This window comes from Pimephales promelas, chromosome 14 (assembly GCF_988280905.1).
Source record: "Pimephales promelas chromosome 14, fPimPro1.hap1.1, whole genome shotgun sequence".
Classification (NCBI taxonomy): domain Eukaryota; kingdom Metazoa; phylum Chordata; class Actinopteri; order Cypriniformes; family Leuciscidae; genus Pimephales; species Pimephales promelas.
Window position 1 is genome coordinate 5,684,258 of NC_142782.1, and position 19,001 is coordinate 5,703,258.

General features: G+C 37.4%; 1 protein-coding gene across 1 annotated transcript; it reads left to right on the forward strand.

The window, feature by feature from the left end:
* Positions 1-1,128: 1,128 nt before the first annotated feature.
* mfsd2al2 (major facilitator superfamily domain containing 2a-like 2) lies at positions 1,129-18,068 on the forward strand. The gene is given in 14 exon segments (XM_089119196.1): positions 1,129-1,142; positions 4,167-4,250; positions 7,480-7,504; positions 7,732-7,785; positions 9,108-9,207; positions 9,210-9,275; positions 9,754-9,834; positions 13,961-14,038; positions 14,263-14,327; positions 14,873-14,984; positions 16,849-16,904; positions 16,906-17,004; positions 17,247-17,331; positions 17,334-18,068. Coding segments are annotated over 14 exon segments (1,008 nt in total). The 3' UTR covers positions 17,423-18,068.
* Positions 18,069-19,001: the final 933 nt, after the last annotated feature.

A 19,001-nucleotide genomic window follows, 5' to 3' on the forward strand; every position in this document is an offset into this window, starting at 1 on the left:
ACAATTTGTCATACGCAGTTGCACACTAGAAAATCACCAATCACTGGGCGTGTCAATCAATTTAAAGAAATATTTTATTAACATACATTAATAATCATGAAAAATATTTTTAATTGAACTCGAGTGGACTCGGGAATAATTCCGAGTCCTAAAAAAAAAATGTTCGAGTACAAGTCAATTCCGAGTCCAAATGGACACGAGTCCATGAAAAGACCAAGACCATTAAAATATGGTCTCGAGACCGAGTCCGAGACGAGTCCGAGTCTCGAGTACTACAACACTGGCTTTAAGCACAATGTGTTTTTTGCATTGTTGTCTATTTCAACAATTATAGGCGGTTCTTGACAGGCTGAATCAAATGATGGCAGGGGTTTTGGCAGAGATATCCAAAACTGGTGCATGCAAACCGTATTTGTGTCATCCAAAAATATTTTCAAAGTGGACCAAATATTTTTTTTTTTATATAACTTGTACTTTGTGTCATTTGATGATAAAAAAAAAAAATGTTATTTGTTTGTCACCGTGTTAAAATTCATTGGTTTACTCCGTCACCTCAGATGATGGGAGGAAAACTTTGCTTTGGTACACAACATTTTGTACACTAAGGGCCAGATTTACTAACAGCTTGCAACAGCACAAACCCTCTTTTGGTGTTAAAGAAAAACTACTGTCAGGATTTACTAAAAACACGGTGAAAAATTAGCTGGAAAGGCATGGACAGGGTTATTTTTGCAGCTAACCGTTATGCATATGCATTTGTTCCCTGTTTCCCTTTCAGACGCAAAATTCATGGCTGGAGAGTTTTTAAATGAATCGTGCAAGGTGATTCACTAAGGTCTGTGCTGGTCAACTCGCCATTATTTAATGCCCAAAAACGCAAGTCTTAACCTATTTTGCACCTGTGTTGTCAGTAGATCACCTGTACAATATTATCAGTGGCTCTGCTAGTTTGCGCTGCTCTAAAGGTCTGAAATTTTCTGCTGCGTTTCATATTCGTGATTCGGTGGCTCTGAACTGTCAAAACACCATTCAAACTGCTTGCTACGGATGCGAAAAACGCAGAAAATCGTATCGGATCCAAAAATTCTTATGACAGATGAAAGTTTCGGAGGCAGCTACTGTGCAAGCATGATTGACATAACGTGAGGTCGTATTTGTTTTTTGTTTTTTAATGTGCGAAAATTTGGAACGCGAATTTCGGATTCAGTGTGCAAGGGCCTTTAGGGGCTGTTTACACAAGACCATTTTCAACTAAAAACTTGTGAAAATGGCAGCAAAAGCAAGTTTTTGAAAACGGTCAATGTGCAGTCAACAAAAACACAACGATGACATCATGCCCACGTATTATGTGTTGAATCTATAGTGTTACATCGCCATCTACCCTGATAGCACACAGAGACGTCTATTTGATGTGTGTGTTTACATCTGGAAGTAAACACACACACATCACATTTTTATTTGCTCATCTAGCTGCAATACGTCTATACATTTTTCGAGTGTTTGCTCATCTGCAATACGTCTATAGGTCATTTCCTGTCAGAAGTAAAATAGACTTTTAGAAGATGTCTTTAAGATGTAATGATTTAGAATGTAAAGATCTCTATCAGATGTTAGCAAACAGCAGATGCTTTCCAGCTGAAGGGATCTTTAACAGACATCTTGCAGACGTGCGTGTGCTATCTGGGTACCGGCTGGCAGCAGATTACAGCGTTTTTAGTTGTTTTCACAGATCCAGATTTTTACAAAGGTGTCGTCTGCACGTGGAAAACACAAGTGAAAAATGTTTTAAGCATATCGCTGTCGTGTAAACGTACCCTTAGTAGATCGCGTTGGTCGTTATGGGAATGCTAATTTTTCCTGTTTAGTAAATCTGGCCCTTAATGCAATGGTACACAACATACTCCAAATATGGAATCCTGCAGGAGTGAGCAGATTTGATTTGTAGTTAAGGGGTTTGTCATCGAATGGATGTCCGTATTGTACTGACAAATAGACCGTTTTAGCAAACTCATCTTAAAGATTGAGCTCTATATGACTAAAAAGAATAAAAATGAATTTACCTTGAGCAGTTCTGTATTGTCATTGTATCCTATTTAACAGTTTGGGCTGTAAAAAACAAATGCAGATGTTTAAAATTGGGTGGTGTCAACTAGTTTCCTCTGGTATAAAAATAGCATTTAAAAGTATTTGAAGGTCACAACATTTTTCTCTTATATTTTCACTTGATCATCATTTCCTGTTATTATAGCCAGGAAAACTAGGGGTGGGGTGTAGTTACTTTTTTTAGACCATAGTTTTGACCTTACTATATTTCCATCAAAGTTCTAGAAAAACAATAACTTTTTTGTGCCCAACCTGTGCATCTCTTAATAGTTGGTGGATGGCAAAAGCACCATTAAGGACAGTCTGCCAGGAATGACAACGTAATGAAAACGGATCTCTGTAACTCTCCAGTTACAGGGTCACTCTTTCTTATACGAATGAAACTGGGATGCTTTGGTTTGCAAGACCTGATTCACTACCTGTGGACCTGACTAGCTAAATTACTTTATAGCTGACAAAAGTTTCAAATTAACTTCTCTAACACTAAATAAAACTAATTCACAGTACTCAGTCCAAACTAAACCTCATTATGTGATGCTTACAATAATGTGTATTTATTGTTAATGTGTCATTTTACATTGTTGTTCAAATTTAGTTAAATTATATTTGGTTATAATCACAAAAAGTAAAAAGATTAACATTATTGTTCATTTTTATATGCATTTTTTTCTGATTAAACATTACGAACTATATATTAACTGACAGTATTTACGTATAGTTCCGACATATTTTCAAACTTTATTATTTGACAAAGAAATTTAGTTGTTTTTGCTCGGTTTCTCCTGGTGCATGGTATTCACATCATCAATTGAATTTCTTTGCACAGTTTTTATTGTTAACGGAAAATAAAACCATAAAAAACATTTTTGTTACTTGAAATAAAATTAACTTAACTGAAATGACATAACAAAATAACTTAATGTACTACATGTTTAGTTTAAAAAAAAATTAACAGACATTAAAAAAGTATTTACAATGATAAAAACTAATTTACTATTAATATAAGATTTTTTTAAAAATGGGATGAGATGAGTTTTTTTTTGTCTCTGACTGAAACAATTTATGATTTAATTTAATAAAATCTACCAATAATATCTTACACTAATCTTTTTTTTTACTCTCCACAGATAACATGCTCCTAACAAATAAAAGTTGATTATGAAAATTGGAATGAAAATATATTTTTCAAACATTTCGAAGTTCAACAACAAAGAAGTCCTTATGTGCCTGACAGTGTGTTATTACAGTGTGATAACACACTGTCTTACAGTGTGCTCTTATTACAGTGTGCTGTTCCCTGGGAGGATCAATGGACTAGTTTCACTCTACTTAGGAATAGGCATCAGTGAAACCAGCAGAGTGAATATAAAATCAATTATGATATAAGACTAAAAACAACAAACCACCAAAAATTAGGCCAAAAGCAGAGGTGGACAAAGTAAACAACTTCCTTACTTAAAGTGAAAGTACAGATAATAGTCAAATATTACTCCGTTACAAATAAAGTTGTAAAGACTGATTTTTGCTTAAGAAGTGCTTGTTTTTAAAAGTTTGTAAGTATCAAAAGTAAAAAGTATGTCAATGCATTGTTTTATTATTGTATCCTTATGCCTCTGAAGCAACCTACACTCTAAAAAATGCTGGGTTGTTTTAACCCAATTTTGGGTCAAATATGGACAAACCCGAAATGTTGGGTTAAAAATATAATGTAAAAATTTAACCCAACAGCTGGGTTAGTCCATATTTGACCCAAAGTTGGGTTAAAACAACCCAGCATTTTTTAGAGTGTAGTGAACACACTTAGTGACATCACTAACCCTATAATTTACATAAACCCCGCCCCCGGGAACGCAGTCCAGTAAGCACAATAAGATCCGAAAGAGCTCTATGCAAATAAATCCATTTCCATATGGGTTAACTTTAACTGCTTTGTCAACTAAAGTTATGTCTAACTTTTTTGAATGGAGTCATTTAATCTCAACAATCTTATCTCTGACATGGAAAGTATGCAATCTCCATATTTACCCTCATTTCTCTTTGTTTTGCTCTTGTGTGGTGTTCAGATGGAGGCGTTTCATCATAGTCCCCCTCGTCGACTATCTAGTGAGCAGGAGTCAGTGGACCCAAATCAGCAAGCTCTTCCCATGGTGGGTGGTAAGATAAGAGGCGGAGTTTGTGACATGAGTGGTACTGTATATTTGAATTAAATATTACATAGTGTTATATTAAGAAATATCATTTTTTTAGTGGATTCAGTGTTTAATAATATTTGCAGAGGAGTTGATTTAACCCTCTGGTGCTGCTCGTGTGACAGTGAAAAATTACAGATTTTCTTTTCTCCATTAAATGAATGTAAAAAAATTTGGTTTGATATTTTTTTATTTAAAATTTTGTATTTTTATGGAATTTTAAGGTACTTAATTATATTTATGGAATAGTTGTGATCCATTCATTAGCTGTTTTTGAGTATAGACATGAAAATGGCATTTCCAACTTGTTGTAAATCTTGAATGCTTTGGAGGCTTAAGACTTAATTGTGGTCTCACACTAGGCAGATTGTTGCTGAGGTAAAAAATAAAATAAAAATTATGTAATAGTGTAAAATACTATTTTAAAAATTGTATATGAAATGTATCTTTTAAAACACGTTTTACTCTAAAACTGTGAGAAAATCAAAGCCATAAATCTAAACAAGTTGTGTTCCAAATTTAAGGTTGATATCGCAAAGAACAAGCTTTCATTGAGATTTTGTTTGGGCGCAATATTCCAAACGTTGATGAAATTGGCTTCCCATTAGTTTTTAATAGTTTTCAATGTGGTCAAGTGTGTGACCATATCTTTCAGGACTATAACCTTTTAAAATCTTGTACATAATTGTATTTGGCATTATAGCAAATGCCAAAACCTTTACAAAGTTTCGTACCGTTCCGATGAAGTATAAAAAAATAAAGTCCTCGATCTCGACTGACCAACTATCTGCTGAGATTCTGAAGTCCACAAGAGAGGATTTGTGAATGGAAGTGAAGCGCCGTAACGGACGCCGTTAGGTCACGTGACATTAACAACATATGTCTGTATTACATTTATACCGAGGCTGTATAGAGCATAATTTTTTAACGGTCGCAAGTAAATAACAAAAAAAAAAAATAAATTGCCTACCTCAATAGGCGATTTCGGACACAACTGAGCAGTGTTGTAGTCGAGACCACCTCACTCGAGTCCGAGTCGACACCGAGACCAGAGAGAGTCGAGTCCGAGTCGAGTCCGAGACCAGAGACGGTCGAGACCGAGACCAGTGAGGGTTGATTACCTAATTTACTTTTATTTACTTAGAGAAATCCTTTTTTTTTTTTTTTTTTTTTACTGAATTTACTTAGAGTTTAAAAAATATGTTCAGTTTAGGGTAAAAAGGCCACATAGTAGTAGGTGGTGTTAAAAGTAATTTTATTACAATTTGTAATGCACAGTTGCGCACTAGAAAATCACCAATCACTGGGCGTGTCAATCAATTTAAAGAAATATTTTATTAACATACATTAATAATCATGAAAAATATTTTTAATTGAACTCGAGTGGACTCGGGAATAATTCCGAGTCCTAAAAAAAAAAAATGTTCGAGTACGAGTCAATTCCGAGTCCAAATGGACACGAGTCCATGACAAGACCAAGACCATTAAAATATGGTCTCGAGGACGAGTCCGAGACGAGTCCGAGTCTCGAGTACTACAACACTGCGACTGAGACGTCTATTTGATGTGTGTGTTGACATCTGGAAGACGTATTTTTTATAGTGTTTGCTCATCTGTAATACGTCTATAGGACGTTTCCTGTCAGATGTCAAATAGACGTTTAGAAGATGTCTTTAATATGTAATGATTTAGAATGCATGTTAAACTGTCATCTTAAACATGACATCTTAAAGATCACTTCATCTGGAAAGCATCTGCTGTTTGCTAACATCTGGGGTTAACATACATTCTGAGTCATTACATCTTAAAAGACATCTTCTAAACGTCTATTTGACATCTGACAGGAAACGTCCTATAGAATATTACAGATGAGCAAACACTCTTAAAAATACGTCTTCCAGATGTAAACATCACACCAAATAGACTTGTGCTGTCTGTGTGTTGACATCTGGAAGACATGTTTTTATAGTGTTTGCTCATCTGTAATACGTCTATATGACGTTTCCTGTCAGATGTCAAATAGACGTTTAGAAGATGTCTTTAAGATGTAATGACTCAGAATGTATGTTAACCCCAGATGTTAGGATGTTAAGATGTCATGTTTAAGATGTCAGTTTAACATGCATTCTAAATCATTACATCTTAAAGACATCTTCTAAACGTCTATTTGACATCTGACAGGAAACGTCATATAGACGTATTACAGATGAGCAAACACTATAAAAACATGTCTTCCAGATGTCAACACACAGACAGCACAAGTCTATTTGGTGTGATGTTTACATCTGGAAGACGTGTTTGCTCATCTGTAATAGTCTGTAGGACGTTTCCTGTCAGATGTCAAATAGACGTTTAGAAGATGTCTTTAAGATGTAATGATTTAGAATGTAACTGGCATCTTAAAGATGTCTATCAGATGTTAGCAAACAGCAGATGCTTTCCAGATGAAGTGATCTTTAACAGACTTAAAGACGTACGTGTGCTATCTGGGTAGAGGCGTCTATTTGATGTGTGCATCGAACTGTTCCATGAGTTCACATGAACCGTACATGGACCACTCTTTTAATGCGGACTCGAGTACGGTTCGCCGGTGTGCACCAGAGTAGTTCACATCATCCAAATGAAACTCTTACTGTAAGTCAGTCAAAAAAATTCTAGTGTGAAAAAAACTCACCTTATATAGAGGTTTACCCTGCTATAGTTTACTTCTGTGTTCCAAATGTGAAAAAAAGTCCATTTAGAACTTTACAATGAATAAATTACTGAATCATTCATCTAAATGCATTAGGAAAAATAGCTTGAAATTTATGCTTTTAAACCCTCTGGCCTGCTTGACTGCTGAGCTTCCAGTGTAAGTGCACTACTGTGTACTTTACACTAAAGCATGAATCATAATTACTGTCTATGACAATGAACATTATACAGTCGTTCAGATGTTGTTCATAGACTCTTCGATTAGAGAGTTGAGAATGGAATGGTTATAACGTGCATATAACAGTTTGAAAACAGAATGAGCGATAATAGATGCATTGATAACAGAAATGAGAAAAGTGTTTTATAAGGCTTTGATATGACTCATCTGTGTCTTCCTGTGTCAGAGAAGTGCTGTAATTGCCACTGGTCACTCTTTCTGTGGTTTATACCTCACAATACAGTGAGCTCAGCGTTCAGAGTGCCCTATTATCAGCTGTCTTTTTGAGACTTTCATGAGTGTATGACTTCAATTCTTATTCTATCAATCTCCAACATATGCCCTGTCCTTTCCCCATGTGATGATTACTGGCCCAGCAAAAGCTTTTTATGTAATAGGCAAATTAGCCAACTTCCATTACCACCCTCTCGTGTTCATTATTGAGGTCAAATGGCGGTTACATCATCACACAGCTACCCCCGCATGTCGTTCTTGACTTCTTCAAAGTGAACGTTATGCTTCCTGCAGGTCTACAGTGTTCCATATACATCCCTCAACATGTTTCTGGGAGGAGATCAACAACCGAGACTCCTTACAGAGATAACATTTTACTCATACACTCACAACGTCAGCGTTACAAAATCGAATTCTGTCATCATTTACTCACCCTCATGTTGTTTCAAACGTGACGTTTTTTCCATGCAACACAAAAGGAGAAATTCTGAAGAAATATTGTGGAAAGTGGGCATTCTTCACAAATTCATATTTAGCGTTCCATGGAAGAATCAAAGAAATTTATACGGGTTGAAACAACAAGAGGATGCATTTTCCTTTTTTTTTTTTTTTTCTCGATTTGGTTTGTGCTATGCATTTTTACAAATCCTATAATATTGTGCTATTAGCTTAGAACATGCTAATGTTAAACTGTTAAACTATTTAAAATCTTTATTCACATGTATTTTAGATTAGATTAGATTTAGACAAACTTGAAATTTGATGTTTTCCAACTAAATCAAATAAAATAAAGTTGAAGTAATATAAGAAAATTACTAAAACTAAAATAAAAATATAGCTAAATAGAAACATTTTTTAAAAACAAAAACTTGTCAAATGCACAGCAAAATTACTAAAACCAGTAATAGATGGAAAATATAAAAATAAAAGCTACTATAATCTATGAATAAATACTATGGAAAAAAAGAAAAAGTGTTTTATTTTATGCATAAAAGATGCATTAAATTGATTAATTGAAAAGACATTTACAATGTTTCAAAATATTTCAAAAATAAATGCTATTCTTTTGTATAGAGCCAAGGTTTCCACAAAAAATATTAAAGAGCGCCACTGTTTTCAACATTGATAATAATGAGAAATGTTGAGCAGCATATTAGAATGATTTCTGAAGGATCATGTGACACTGAAGACTGGAGTATATAATGATGTTGGAAATTCAGCTTTGGTCACAGAATATGTATTTTCCAATAAAAACAGTTGTTTAAATTGTAAAAATATTCTACAATATAACAGTTTTTATTGTATTTTAAATCAAAAAATTGCAACCAAGGAATGCAATAACTAACACTGTTGCGAACTGATGCCATACATGCTATAAGATTACAAATAGCACTTCACAGATTTGGGGCACAGAGTTGCGACCTACATAGACGATTCCAAATCAGCCACTCACAATGTTCCATTTTGGTTAGAATCCTGCCTTATAAGGCAGCTGCCCATTTAGGCAGTAGGCAGCTCACTAAATTTTGGAACAGGGCCATTATAATCTATTATTAGACTGCCAAGACTGAAAAAACAGACCTAATCCAATAGAAGGATGTGTGCGATATAGTGTTTCACAGAGCAATAGTTTGTATTACTGGTTGTTGTGAGGTTGTGTGCACCAATCTCACCCTATTTCGGTCTCTCTATCAGGGCTGAGTGTGGAGGCGTTAGCTGTGCTGATGGCGACCGTGATTCAGGGTCAGGTGCTGTGGGTGTATAACAAAGATATCAAGCCTGTCTGAACGAGGACCAAGAACCGGACCTCCCACACAGCACAGCGCTGCACAAAACCATATCACAATAACACCTACACACCACACTGTGGAATAGGGCAACTGTTCAGACGTCACTTAGGTGTTTTACCATTTATAATTAGTTGCATTTGCTAAGGAAAGCTTAGCTTGTAATACTAAGGGATTAAACAAAGCCATAAAGTATTTAACTTTGGGGTGTAATTTTTGGGTCTGTTTAGTGTGTGCAATTACACAATTACTTTCAATCTTTTTAGCAGAATTTCTATAGGTAATTTGCAGCCTCGGGGACAGTTAGTCTATGAGACCATGTGAAAATACACACTCTGACTAACATGTAATCCAACTCTTTCAACTGTTGCTAAAACATTGTTTGAAAAACACAGTTGAAAAGTTCCTTATATGAGTACAGTTTAGTGCCACAGTTTCATTGGAGATCTTATTATTACCCCTGCAATTTGCACCCTGAGTTGTTTGCATATACAGTACACTTACATAAATGTGTTAGTTTCCCAACAGGGAAATACCTTCATGATATCAGCACTAGTCATAAATTTACTATTCTTTGTGGTGCTGTTCCTGGGGGTCAAAGAACAAAAATGTTTGCTGTACATTTGTGTCGAAATTATTTTATTTTTTAAAGCCATGGTCACGCTTGACTTTGAGCTTTGAGCGTGCAAAATTTCTACATACACTGAAATGGTCACAAAATGATGTCAGATTCATCCACTCCAAAATATGTAATCCACTCCACAAGTTTGCGTTCTCTAAAAGGCACAAAATGTACGATTAAAATATCCAATAACCACTAAAACAATGTTGTATATGTTGTTGACTCGTGTACTTATATTATCCCAAATGTTTCCAAGAGAAATCAGCTATTTTAACCAGTCTAAAAGAGTAGCGTTATGTAAAAAGGTAATGCAGCCATGACAGGAAGAGGAGTGCGCATTCATTTTCAATAATTCAACATCTCGGAGTCAATTATTCCGTAAATAAACTACAGTTACTACACCTCAAAACATTATTCAGATGATGTATTTCAAGATATTAGTCAGGTTTTTGTAACACTATTTTGTGGAGTAATTTCTTACGCATCTATTCCCAAGCGTTGCTAGTTCCAAAAGGTAATTTTAGAGCTAGTAATGGATAGCCTGGATGCCAGCCTGAACTCCGCCCACAACATTTTTTGGTCAGGAAGTTCGGTCTGGACTCGATCCATTGAGGAGTATTTATGATCAGACAAGAAACGTTTGGGCCAATCAAATTGCGAGGGCGGGCTTTATACGATGATGGGTAGATATCTGCAGGGACGTAATCATCACGTTATCAAAGAGCGCTTAACTGGTTTCCCTCAAATATGACTGCAGCTGAAGAATTGAGATGTATAGATTCCACTGTTGTAAAATAAATCGACAGCGCATTCATTTTAATAGACAAACAGAAAACTGCAATCAAGGCATTTGTCGATCGGAAAGATCTCTTTGCCGTCCTTCCTACTTGATTCGGCAAAAGTGTAACTTATCAGCTGGCTCTGACGGTTAGGGTTGGTTATCGTTTGAATTTGAACGATTCTGATTCCGATTCCGATTCCTTGTTTCGATTCCGGTTCCTAACGATTCTCGATTCCGATTCTTTTAAGAGGCAGGGTCAAAAAAAGTTTAGCTAACCTTGCTAACCAACGGTCTTTCGGAAGGAAATAATCCTTTCTGAAGGAAATACTCCTTCTGTCACAAATACTCCTTTTGTCACAAATTTTGCATTTTGCCGAGATTTCGTTATTTTTAGAAAAGTGAAGCCACACTTTGGACCGCCGACGTAAGCTACTCATGTTCGACTCGCGCGGTTATGCCAACACTTCCGGTAGACGCTTCTTCGTTGGTGTTGTTCAGCGGTTTCTTCTTCCGCTCGGCGGACTGTGAATATCGAAACTAGGAATCGAAATTTTAACTTTTGAACGATTCCGGGAAAAACGAAAAGTTAGTCCCGATTCCAATCGATACTCGATTCTCGATACCCAACCCTACTGACGGTCGCTAAGAAGATGGGACGTAATGAAAAGCCTTTGGTCGTTGTGGTTTCTCCTTTGGTTGCACACATGGCGGAATAAGTAAAAGAAGCAACACTCGTTATTTTACTTCTAAAATAAGTAAGTTCTGTAGTTCTGCCCTATGCAAAGTTGTTGAGTTACTGCATTGCTCAGATTGGTTGTAGGTTTACCGACTATCCAATTGAGTGCAGAGAGTTTTTTTTCCCTGGTTTGGCTAAGACACACGCCTCATAATCAAAGCCCTACGGAGCAGATTCAGACTCATATAGACCCCTTCAATGTTTGTACACATTGGAATCCTCTGTTGGGTGCGCGCGCAGCATGGGGTCAGAAAAATGGCGCGGCTAATAGACCGGCATGATATTGTGTCAAGTTATGCACTGTCTTTTACCACCACAGGAACGGGAGCATTACCATAACAAACTTGTTTTAGTTAATGGCGATTGTCTCCCTGATCCCGAGCTCATAACAGAATAGGTAGACAACGTCAGAAAGTGGCCAGATATTCACTGGCCCGCCATATACAGCTATTTGGTGGGCAAGCAGAGTGTTTACAATACACACGCGTAAAAAACTCAAAGCCTACAAATCGCTAGACGCGTATAATTGTTTAGACGGTTTTATATAGCGATATAAGCGTTCGAGTGTGTTAAAAGCGGAGGTTTTACCGAGCCAGCGCCAGGGGAAAAAGACCTCTATGTACAAAGCCTGGGTCGTGATCAACAAGCGGGAAGGCTACATCCATACTGCAAATTGCACCTGCATGGCAGGGTAACATTAATTATTTATCATATTGGAGACGGATGCACTGTAGACTGATTGACTTGATGGTTATATTTCCCTAGAAAACTGTCACGACTAGGCTAATCACTTACCCAGCATCTGTCACCTTTCCTCCAGGGTCATTCTTGCTAAACTAAACGTGTGTCTGTCATTTCACCAATTATCACTGAGATGCATGGAAATCAGTGCGTGATGTAAAAAAAAAAACAACATAAAAAAAGTATTTATCGCAAGTTAGTATTTATCGACGCAACAAGTAGGCATGTTGACGAGAAATTCTCTGGTTGCTGGTTTAAACTATGGTTACAGCATGATGGAATGAACTTTTCTGACCAAGGCATTCGCACTGCGCACCGCAAATTTTTCTGTGACGTCAACCGTGAAGGGGTCTATTCTCACTAGAATATGACGAGTATGACGAAGTCAGGCTTGCGCCACAAATAGCACACTAATGCAGTTATGAGAGAGAGAGAGAGAGTTATCAAGCGTGTGTGAATTACCTGAGTCTGTGCGTCTTCTCAACAGTGTTCAGCAGCAGTGTAATAGCAAAACTGTACGTTAATCTTCTCCAAGAACAGCGCCGTTATTACCTCGCAAGTGAGAAAGGTCATGTAGCATTTAAATTGATAAACTATACTGTTAACTATTTTATTGATAAAATCATCAGAGCAGCACTGACAACGCGTTTCTGTGCGAGTGGAAATCATTTGGCGCAGTGATATGGAACTGCCAGGAACTAGCCGTACGTCTCCCTGTAAATAATTGCACGCCTTAGAACGTTTGTCAACCAATCAGATTCAAACGTTCAACAGCCCCCTAATATAAAACATAACCTTCAACACACTCAAACATATTTTTAGTATGATAGTTTTGACCAGTTTTGTTGCATTACCCCACTATTTAAATTCAAATGCAGCGTAAAATGTCCAGGCTCTCTGCCCCGGCCTTCAGTAATGAACCACAGTAATGTTAATAAAATTGTAATATTTTAGCTCATCCATGAACACGATTCCCGTCAGATTGCTTTCCATCGGCTGTGGAGGTGAAGACTACAACTCCCATAATTCCACGCTCTTTCACAGCGCCATCAAGCTACGCCTTCGATATTGTTTTAAATAAGTGACCTAGCAGCGAAACTAACATAATGTGCCTTTAATTCAGCTCAAAGGTCACCCTAGGCCTAGGGCATATCAATCTTTGCTTACACTTTAGATCAAGTTCCAATTCTCACTATTAACTAACTATTAACAACGACTTTTGCCTCAATAAACTCATAACTACTGCTTATAATTATTTTGTGAGATACTTAAGTTTAGGTATTGGGTAGGATTAGGAATCTAGAAGAAATGCAGATTAAGGCATTAATATGTGCTTTAGAAGTAGAATATCCTTGTAATATGCATGCTAATAAGCAACTAGTTAATTGTGAGAACTGGAACATGTTTTACCCAATCTTCTATTTGTCTTCATGTGATAAAACTTCGCAGGTCATAATTCAACAATCTTGAACTTTGGAACTCAGTGAAGACTATAAAGAGCAGCTTGAGCTTCTGCTTCCTGTCTCTCACATTCGTATGCGTGATGTAAGTCAATGGAATGAAAAGTGTAGTGTGACCACACCTTAATTTTGAAGAATGTTTAGTTTATGTTTTTTGTTTTGTTTTGTTCTGTTTCCTTGGTCATACATTTGAGCTTGAGGGTTTGATGAGGAACATTTAATAATGGTAACTTTATGGCAGACTACATTTTAAACATGTTTGTGAGCCAAACAATACGAGTTTGAACTGTAGGGAATTTATTGTTTACGAATAAAATCCCACCAGGCTAGCTCTCTAGCTCTCGAATTTCATTGCTGATGCAATGATGTATTGTTGTCTCACTCTGGATCCTGTAGTGCCTCACAGTGTTCACATGCACACTACATACCTGAATGTTTTGAAAAAGCTCACTGGCCATCTGTCGTACCATTCCAGTCTGGTCCTCGGCTTCCTCTTCTCCGCTTTAGCTCTTCAGTTTGGATCTCTAATTAACCTGTAAAGTACATGGAAAATCAGAACTTGGACAAAAATATCATGTTGTTGACATGCAATCATATCAAGAGTATTTGAATGAAATTGTATGTGGTAAATAACAAAAACCAACCTTCTGTATTGGAAAAATTGATTCGAAAAAATCGATATGTATGGCCGCAATCAGTGTCAATGTGGCAGATGACATTGGTGAAGCTGAGCAAGAAAACTGCTCTTTTTATAGGTCTACCTGTAAGTTTCCTCTGATGGTGAGGAGACCATACACATTGATTTTGGTGAGGTTCTGGTGACAGAAGAAATGGTTCTATTTAGAACCAGAAATGGTTCCATCCCCCGCTTCATATATGGAACTCCAAAATGGTTCTATATAGAACCATTTTTTTTTTGGAAAAAGGTTCTATTGGCCAAGTACAGAACCCCAGGGTTCTATAGAGGAACCCTTTTTTTAAGAGTGTATAGAACCTTTTAGGGTTTCCAAATACATAGCGCTGATAGAACCTATTTAGGTTTTATATAGAACCTTTTCTTCTAAGAGTGTGATCTGTCTATATCAGGGATGGGCAAAGTTGGTCCTGGCGGGCCACTGTCCTACATAGTTTAGCTCCAATACGGAAAAATTCACCTGGCTGTAACTTTCTAGTAATCCTGAAGACCATGATTAGCTTGTTCAGGTGTGTTTGATTAGTGTTGAAGCTAAACCCTGTAGGACAATGGCCCTCCTGGACTGAAGTTGCCCATCCCTGATCTATATGTTCTTTACCTGTGTTTCTCCGTAGTTCCTCATACCAGCTCTGGTAGTCCTGGTTGCAATACCTGAGAACTTTCCGGTTTTCATGGACATGTGTGTTTTGCTTGGAGCTAGTTTAGCTGCACAGTTCTTGTTATCATGGGGAGTAACAATAAGACCTTCACGCTGTTCATCTCTGCTAATCAGGTTAGCATCCTCCACCATGGATAGTTTAGCACTTGCCGCTTTATCAGCAAATCTTACTTTAAACCTTCACCCTCACGTCAATCCAAACCCGTAAGACCTTCGTTAATCTTCTAAACACAAATGAAGATATTTTTATTGAAATCAGAACCAGGATTTTATCAACCAACCATAGGCATTGCAACTTTCAAGGCCATTGCAACTTTTCACAGTAGTAAAGACAACGTTAACATAATCCATGAGACAGTGGTTCAACCTTAATGTTATGAAGTGACAAGAATACTTTTTGTGCACAAACAAAACCCACACCAAAATAACAACTTTATTCAACAATTTCTTCTCCTCTGTGCCATTCTCCTATGCTGTTGACGTAGTGTAAGCGCTTCCGGGTTGTACGTCAGAATGTCGCCTCTCTATTGGCTGACGCTGGTCATGTGAGCAGCACAACCATAAGAAGTGGACAGAGCCATCTCATTGGAACTCCATTGAGACAAGTGAAGCCTGTTTTGGCGATTGTTTTAGCACTTCCGTCCCTAACGCGTAGACTCAAACAGAGCTTGACGACGTAGATGTGACGAGAGCAACCCGTCTGTCTTCTAGTGGCTGTGGCATGACAAATCTGAATCATTCTCTTCCGAAACTTGCAGAGGCGAAGAGTGTGAGTAGGAGCTGGTATTTTATCATTGTCGCGTTTCTTTAGAAATAAATAAAGGACAAATGGAGTCTTCAAACGCCTCAGATGTAAAGTTATTCGCTGTCAAAGCAGCGCAGTCTCACCCCAAAAAGTCATATAACTGACGTTTTGGGACGTCTTTTGACCATACGTCAATATTCGCCTTTTTAGGGCCCCCTTAAACGTCGGTAGATGAGGTTATGGGATCCTAACTCTACCCCAGACCTAAACCTAACCCTAAACCTAACCCGTCACCTAACTGACGTTAAAGGTAAAGCGTCAGTTGTATGACGGCCCGGGATCGCCATCTACCGACGTTTAAGGGGGCCCTAAAAAGGCGAATATTGACGTATGGTCAAAAGACGTCCCAAAACATCAGTTATATGACTTTTTGGGATGAGAATGTGTTGGTCAAAGTGACGCCAAAATGAATGGGAGTCAATGGAAATGCTAATGCTAATGCAAGTTCTGCTACAAGATGGCAGCTCCCGCGACTAGGCTTCAACTTCCGGTTGATGGATTACCCCCTTGAGCACAACGCATGCGTGTGATGCTGGCGCAAGAGCCGGCCAATAGTGAGGCGACATTCTGACGTACAACACGGAAGCGCTGGACATTGTTTACTACGTGAATAGTAGTATTTATCTGTCTGATAATATTTTAACAAAATTGTCTGGCAAAAAAACAAACTTATGTGGTGTCCACCAACAGTCATGTGAAAACAACATGAATTAAAAATTCTAAGAACTTGGCATACTTATTTTAAACTAGATTTTTAAAGATTTTTAAGATTTTACCTTTTATTTGTCATCGGTCCAGATCTGCACTGCTTGTGCTAAGGATAAATCAATGACAACTCAAATCTTGTTGAGGAGAGGTGCGTGCTATTACTTTTATAAGCAAACAGACGTACAATCTTGCCTGCCGAGAGACAAAATGGATGAAAAAATCTTATAGATTTACAAAGTAGAGATCAGAATATTAAATAGACTGGAAAGTCTGAACTTCAGCCAGTACGCAAAAGCAACACTCTAGAAACCACACCAAAACCAGCTACCACGACTAAAAACCAATCAGGACACCCTAACAACCAGCCTAAACACTTTTGGTGGTTGTGAGTTTTGCATGGGGAAGCACCCTCTTGGTCAGGTCAATGCTGCTAGATGTAGTGGATGAGTTTGCTGTTCAGACCCCCTCCCGCAAGGGCCCTGGGCCTGGAGCTCTAGTTTGTTTCGTGCTTGAGGTTTTGCATCAAGCTCGGAGGAGGTCTGTCTGCTGGCATCTCCTCTGTGACACTGCAGTGAGTCAGCACACGCTCTCTCCGAGCTAAAGTAAAGCCTGATTTAATGTGGCAGTCTGTCAGTTTTTAAAAACATTGTGGACTCTGGGCCTACATTCAAGTACAATTGTTCACGCTCTATGTCCTGCAAGTTTTTAAATATTGTCAGGCAAGAATGTTTGAGCAAAACATAATCATGCTTCTGTTTGCAGTAGTTCCGCCCTTTTTATGGAAGTCTAAAATGTTCACATTGAAATGTTTACACAGAGCAATGTGTTTTGTTGAAGCTGTAGTCATGCGGATTGAGTCATCTTGGCACTGAAACTGCTTTTGGGCCCCATACCGATCACCTTTTGCTGGTGGGTTTAGTGTTTTTCTATCTTTACCCAATCAATGAAGCACATCAGAAGAAGATTCAACAAGATCTCGGACACACAAGGTAATACGCACTAGTGTCATCCAATGTCTACCCAGAACGTTTTGCTAATGTTCCCATTAAGCAGTGTTGGGGAAGCTACTCTGAAACTATAGTTTGACAAGCTACTCGTAAGTTAAAGTAGTTAAATTACAGTCACCCCCTTTTGTAGTGTACAGTAGTTAGCTACGCTACAAGTTATTATCAAAAAGTAGCTAGCTACATTGAAACTACTATTGCTGTTTGAACAACGCATATTATAAATAACTGAATAAGTGTCTGAGGAAAGTTTTTAAGAAAAATATTTAGTATTTAACCCTCAGGTGCTCTTCGGTCATTTCTGACCGAAAAATTTTCTGTTTTGAAATTTTAGAAATCACACCTTCATCGGAATGTTACGAAACTTGGTGACTTTTATGGCATTGGGTATGTGAACACAAAAAAAAATTTAGGTCATGATTCGAGCAGGCTAAGTGGTCGTAAAAAAAAAAAAAAAACACTTGTGCTCTTCGGTCAAAAATGACCGACCATAGGAAATGAATGGGAAATTGACAAAAACACAAAAACTTTGAGAATTTTTGTGTGTACAATCTACAAATCGGCCATGATGCAGAAAAAAAGTGCTCATCATTGAAGGGGTGACACTCTAAAACATCAAGACTGCAAAACAGACATACCCACCACCCTACACACACACAAACACACTTTTATACACATACACATTTTTGATTACAAAAAGTATGTTTTGAATTTTTAAAAATCACAGCTTCATCGCGATGTTACGAAACTTGGTGACTTTTATGGCATTATGTATGTGAACACACAAAAAAATTGAGGTCATGATCTGAGCATGCTAAGTGGTCAAAAATAAACCATAAATATTGCATAAATATTAATAAATTCAATTAAATTGTCTCAAAATACTAAATTGAAAAGAATAAATATTATAGAACAAAAATAAATTGCATTGGTTTTACTGGGATGGAGAAAGTTTCATTTTTAGGTGTCCGGTCACTTTTGACCGGGAAGATAACAAGTGTGACTCCGAAACGAAGAGCACCTGAGGGTTAAAACAATGCAATACAATTATGATTTCAAAGAGTGTTGTTTTATTACACACAACACTCAAATATCTCAGACTGTTTGTCAAAAGTGCAAAATTGCAACAAATAGCCTACAACATTGCAAGAACAAAATATACATCCAACGTAAATTGCATTAGTAGGGTAGGAAGGGGGGGGGTTCACCTGCACCCGAAAGATATATTTTTTTAACCTAGTTTTTTGTAATCCTTAAGGTGTCTAGAAAAGGAATTTTGATGTTCCCCGCGCAAATTTTTGTCCCATATGTGATTTTTGCTTGATGCTTGATTTTTGGCTGCGGAAAATGAAAACTTTAAATCTACATAGAATCTGAACAATACATCCTACAGACACAATCTACCCCATTTTCTCTTCGTCTTTGCATGAGGAACTGATAGACATGAGGATTGTCTTGATTAGATGATGTATAGTGCATAAAAACTCAAATAAACACCAAAAAATGTCAAAAAATGGTGACATTGGATCATGAACTCCTCCCCTATAGACCCTTCTGATATATGTTTT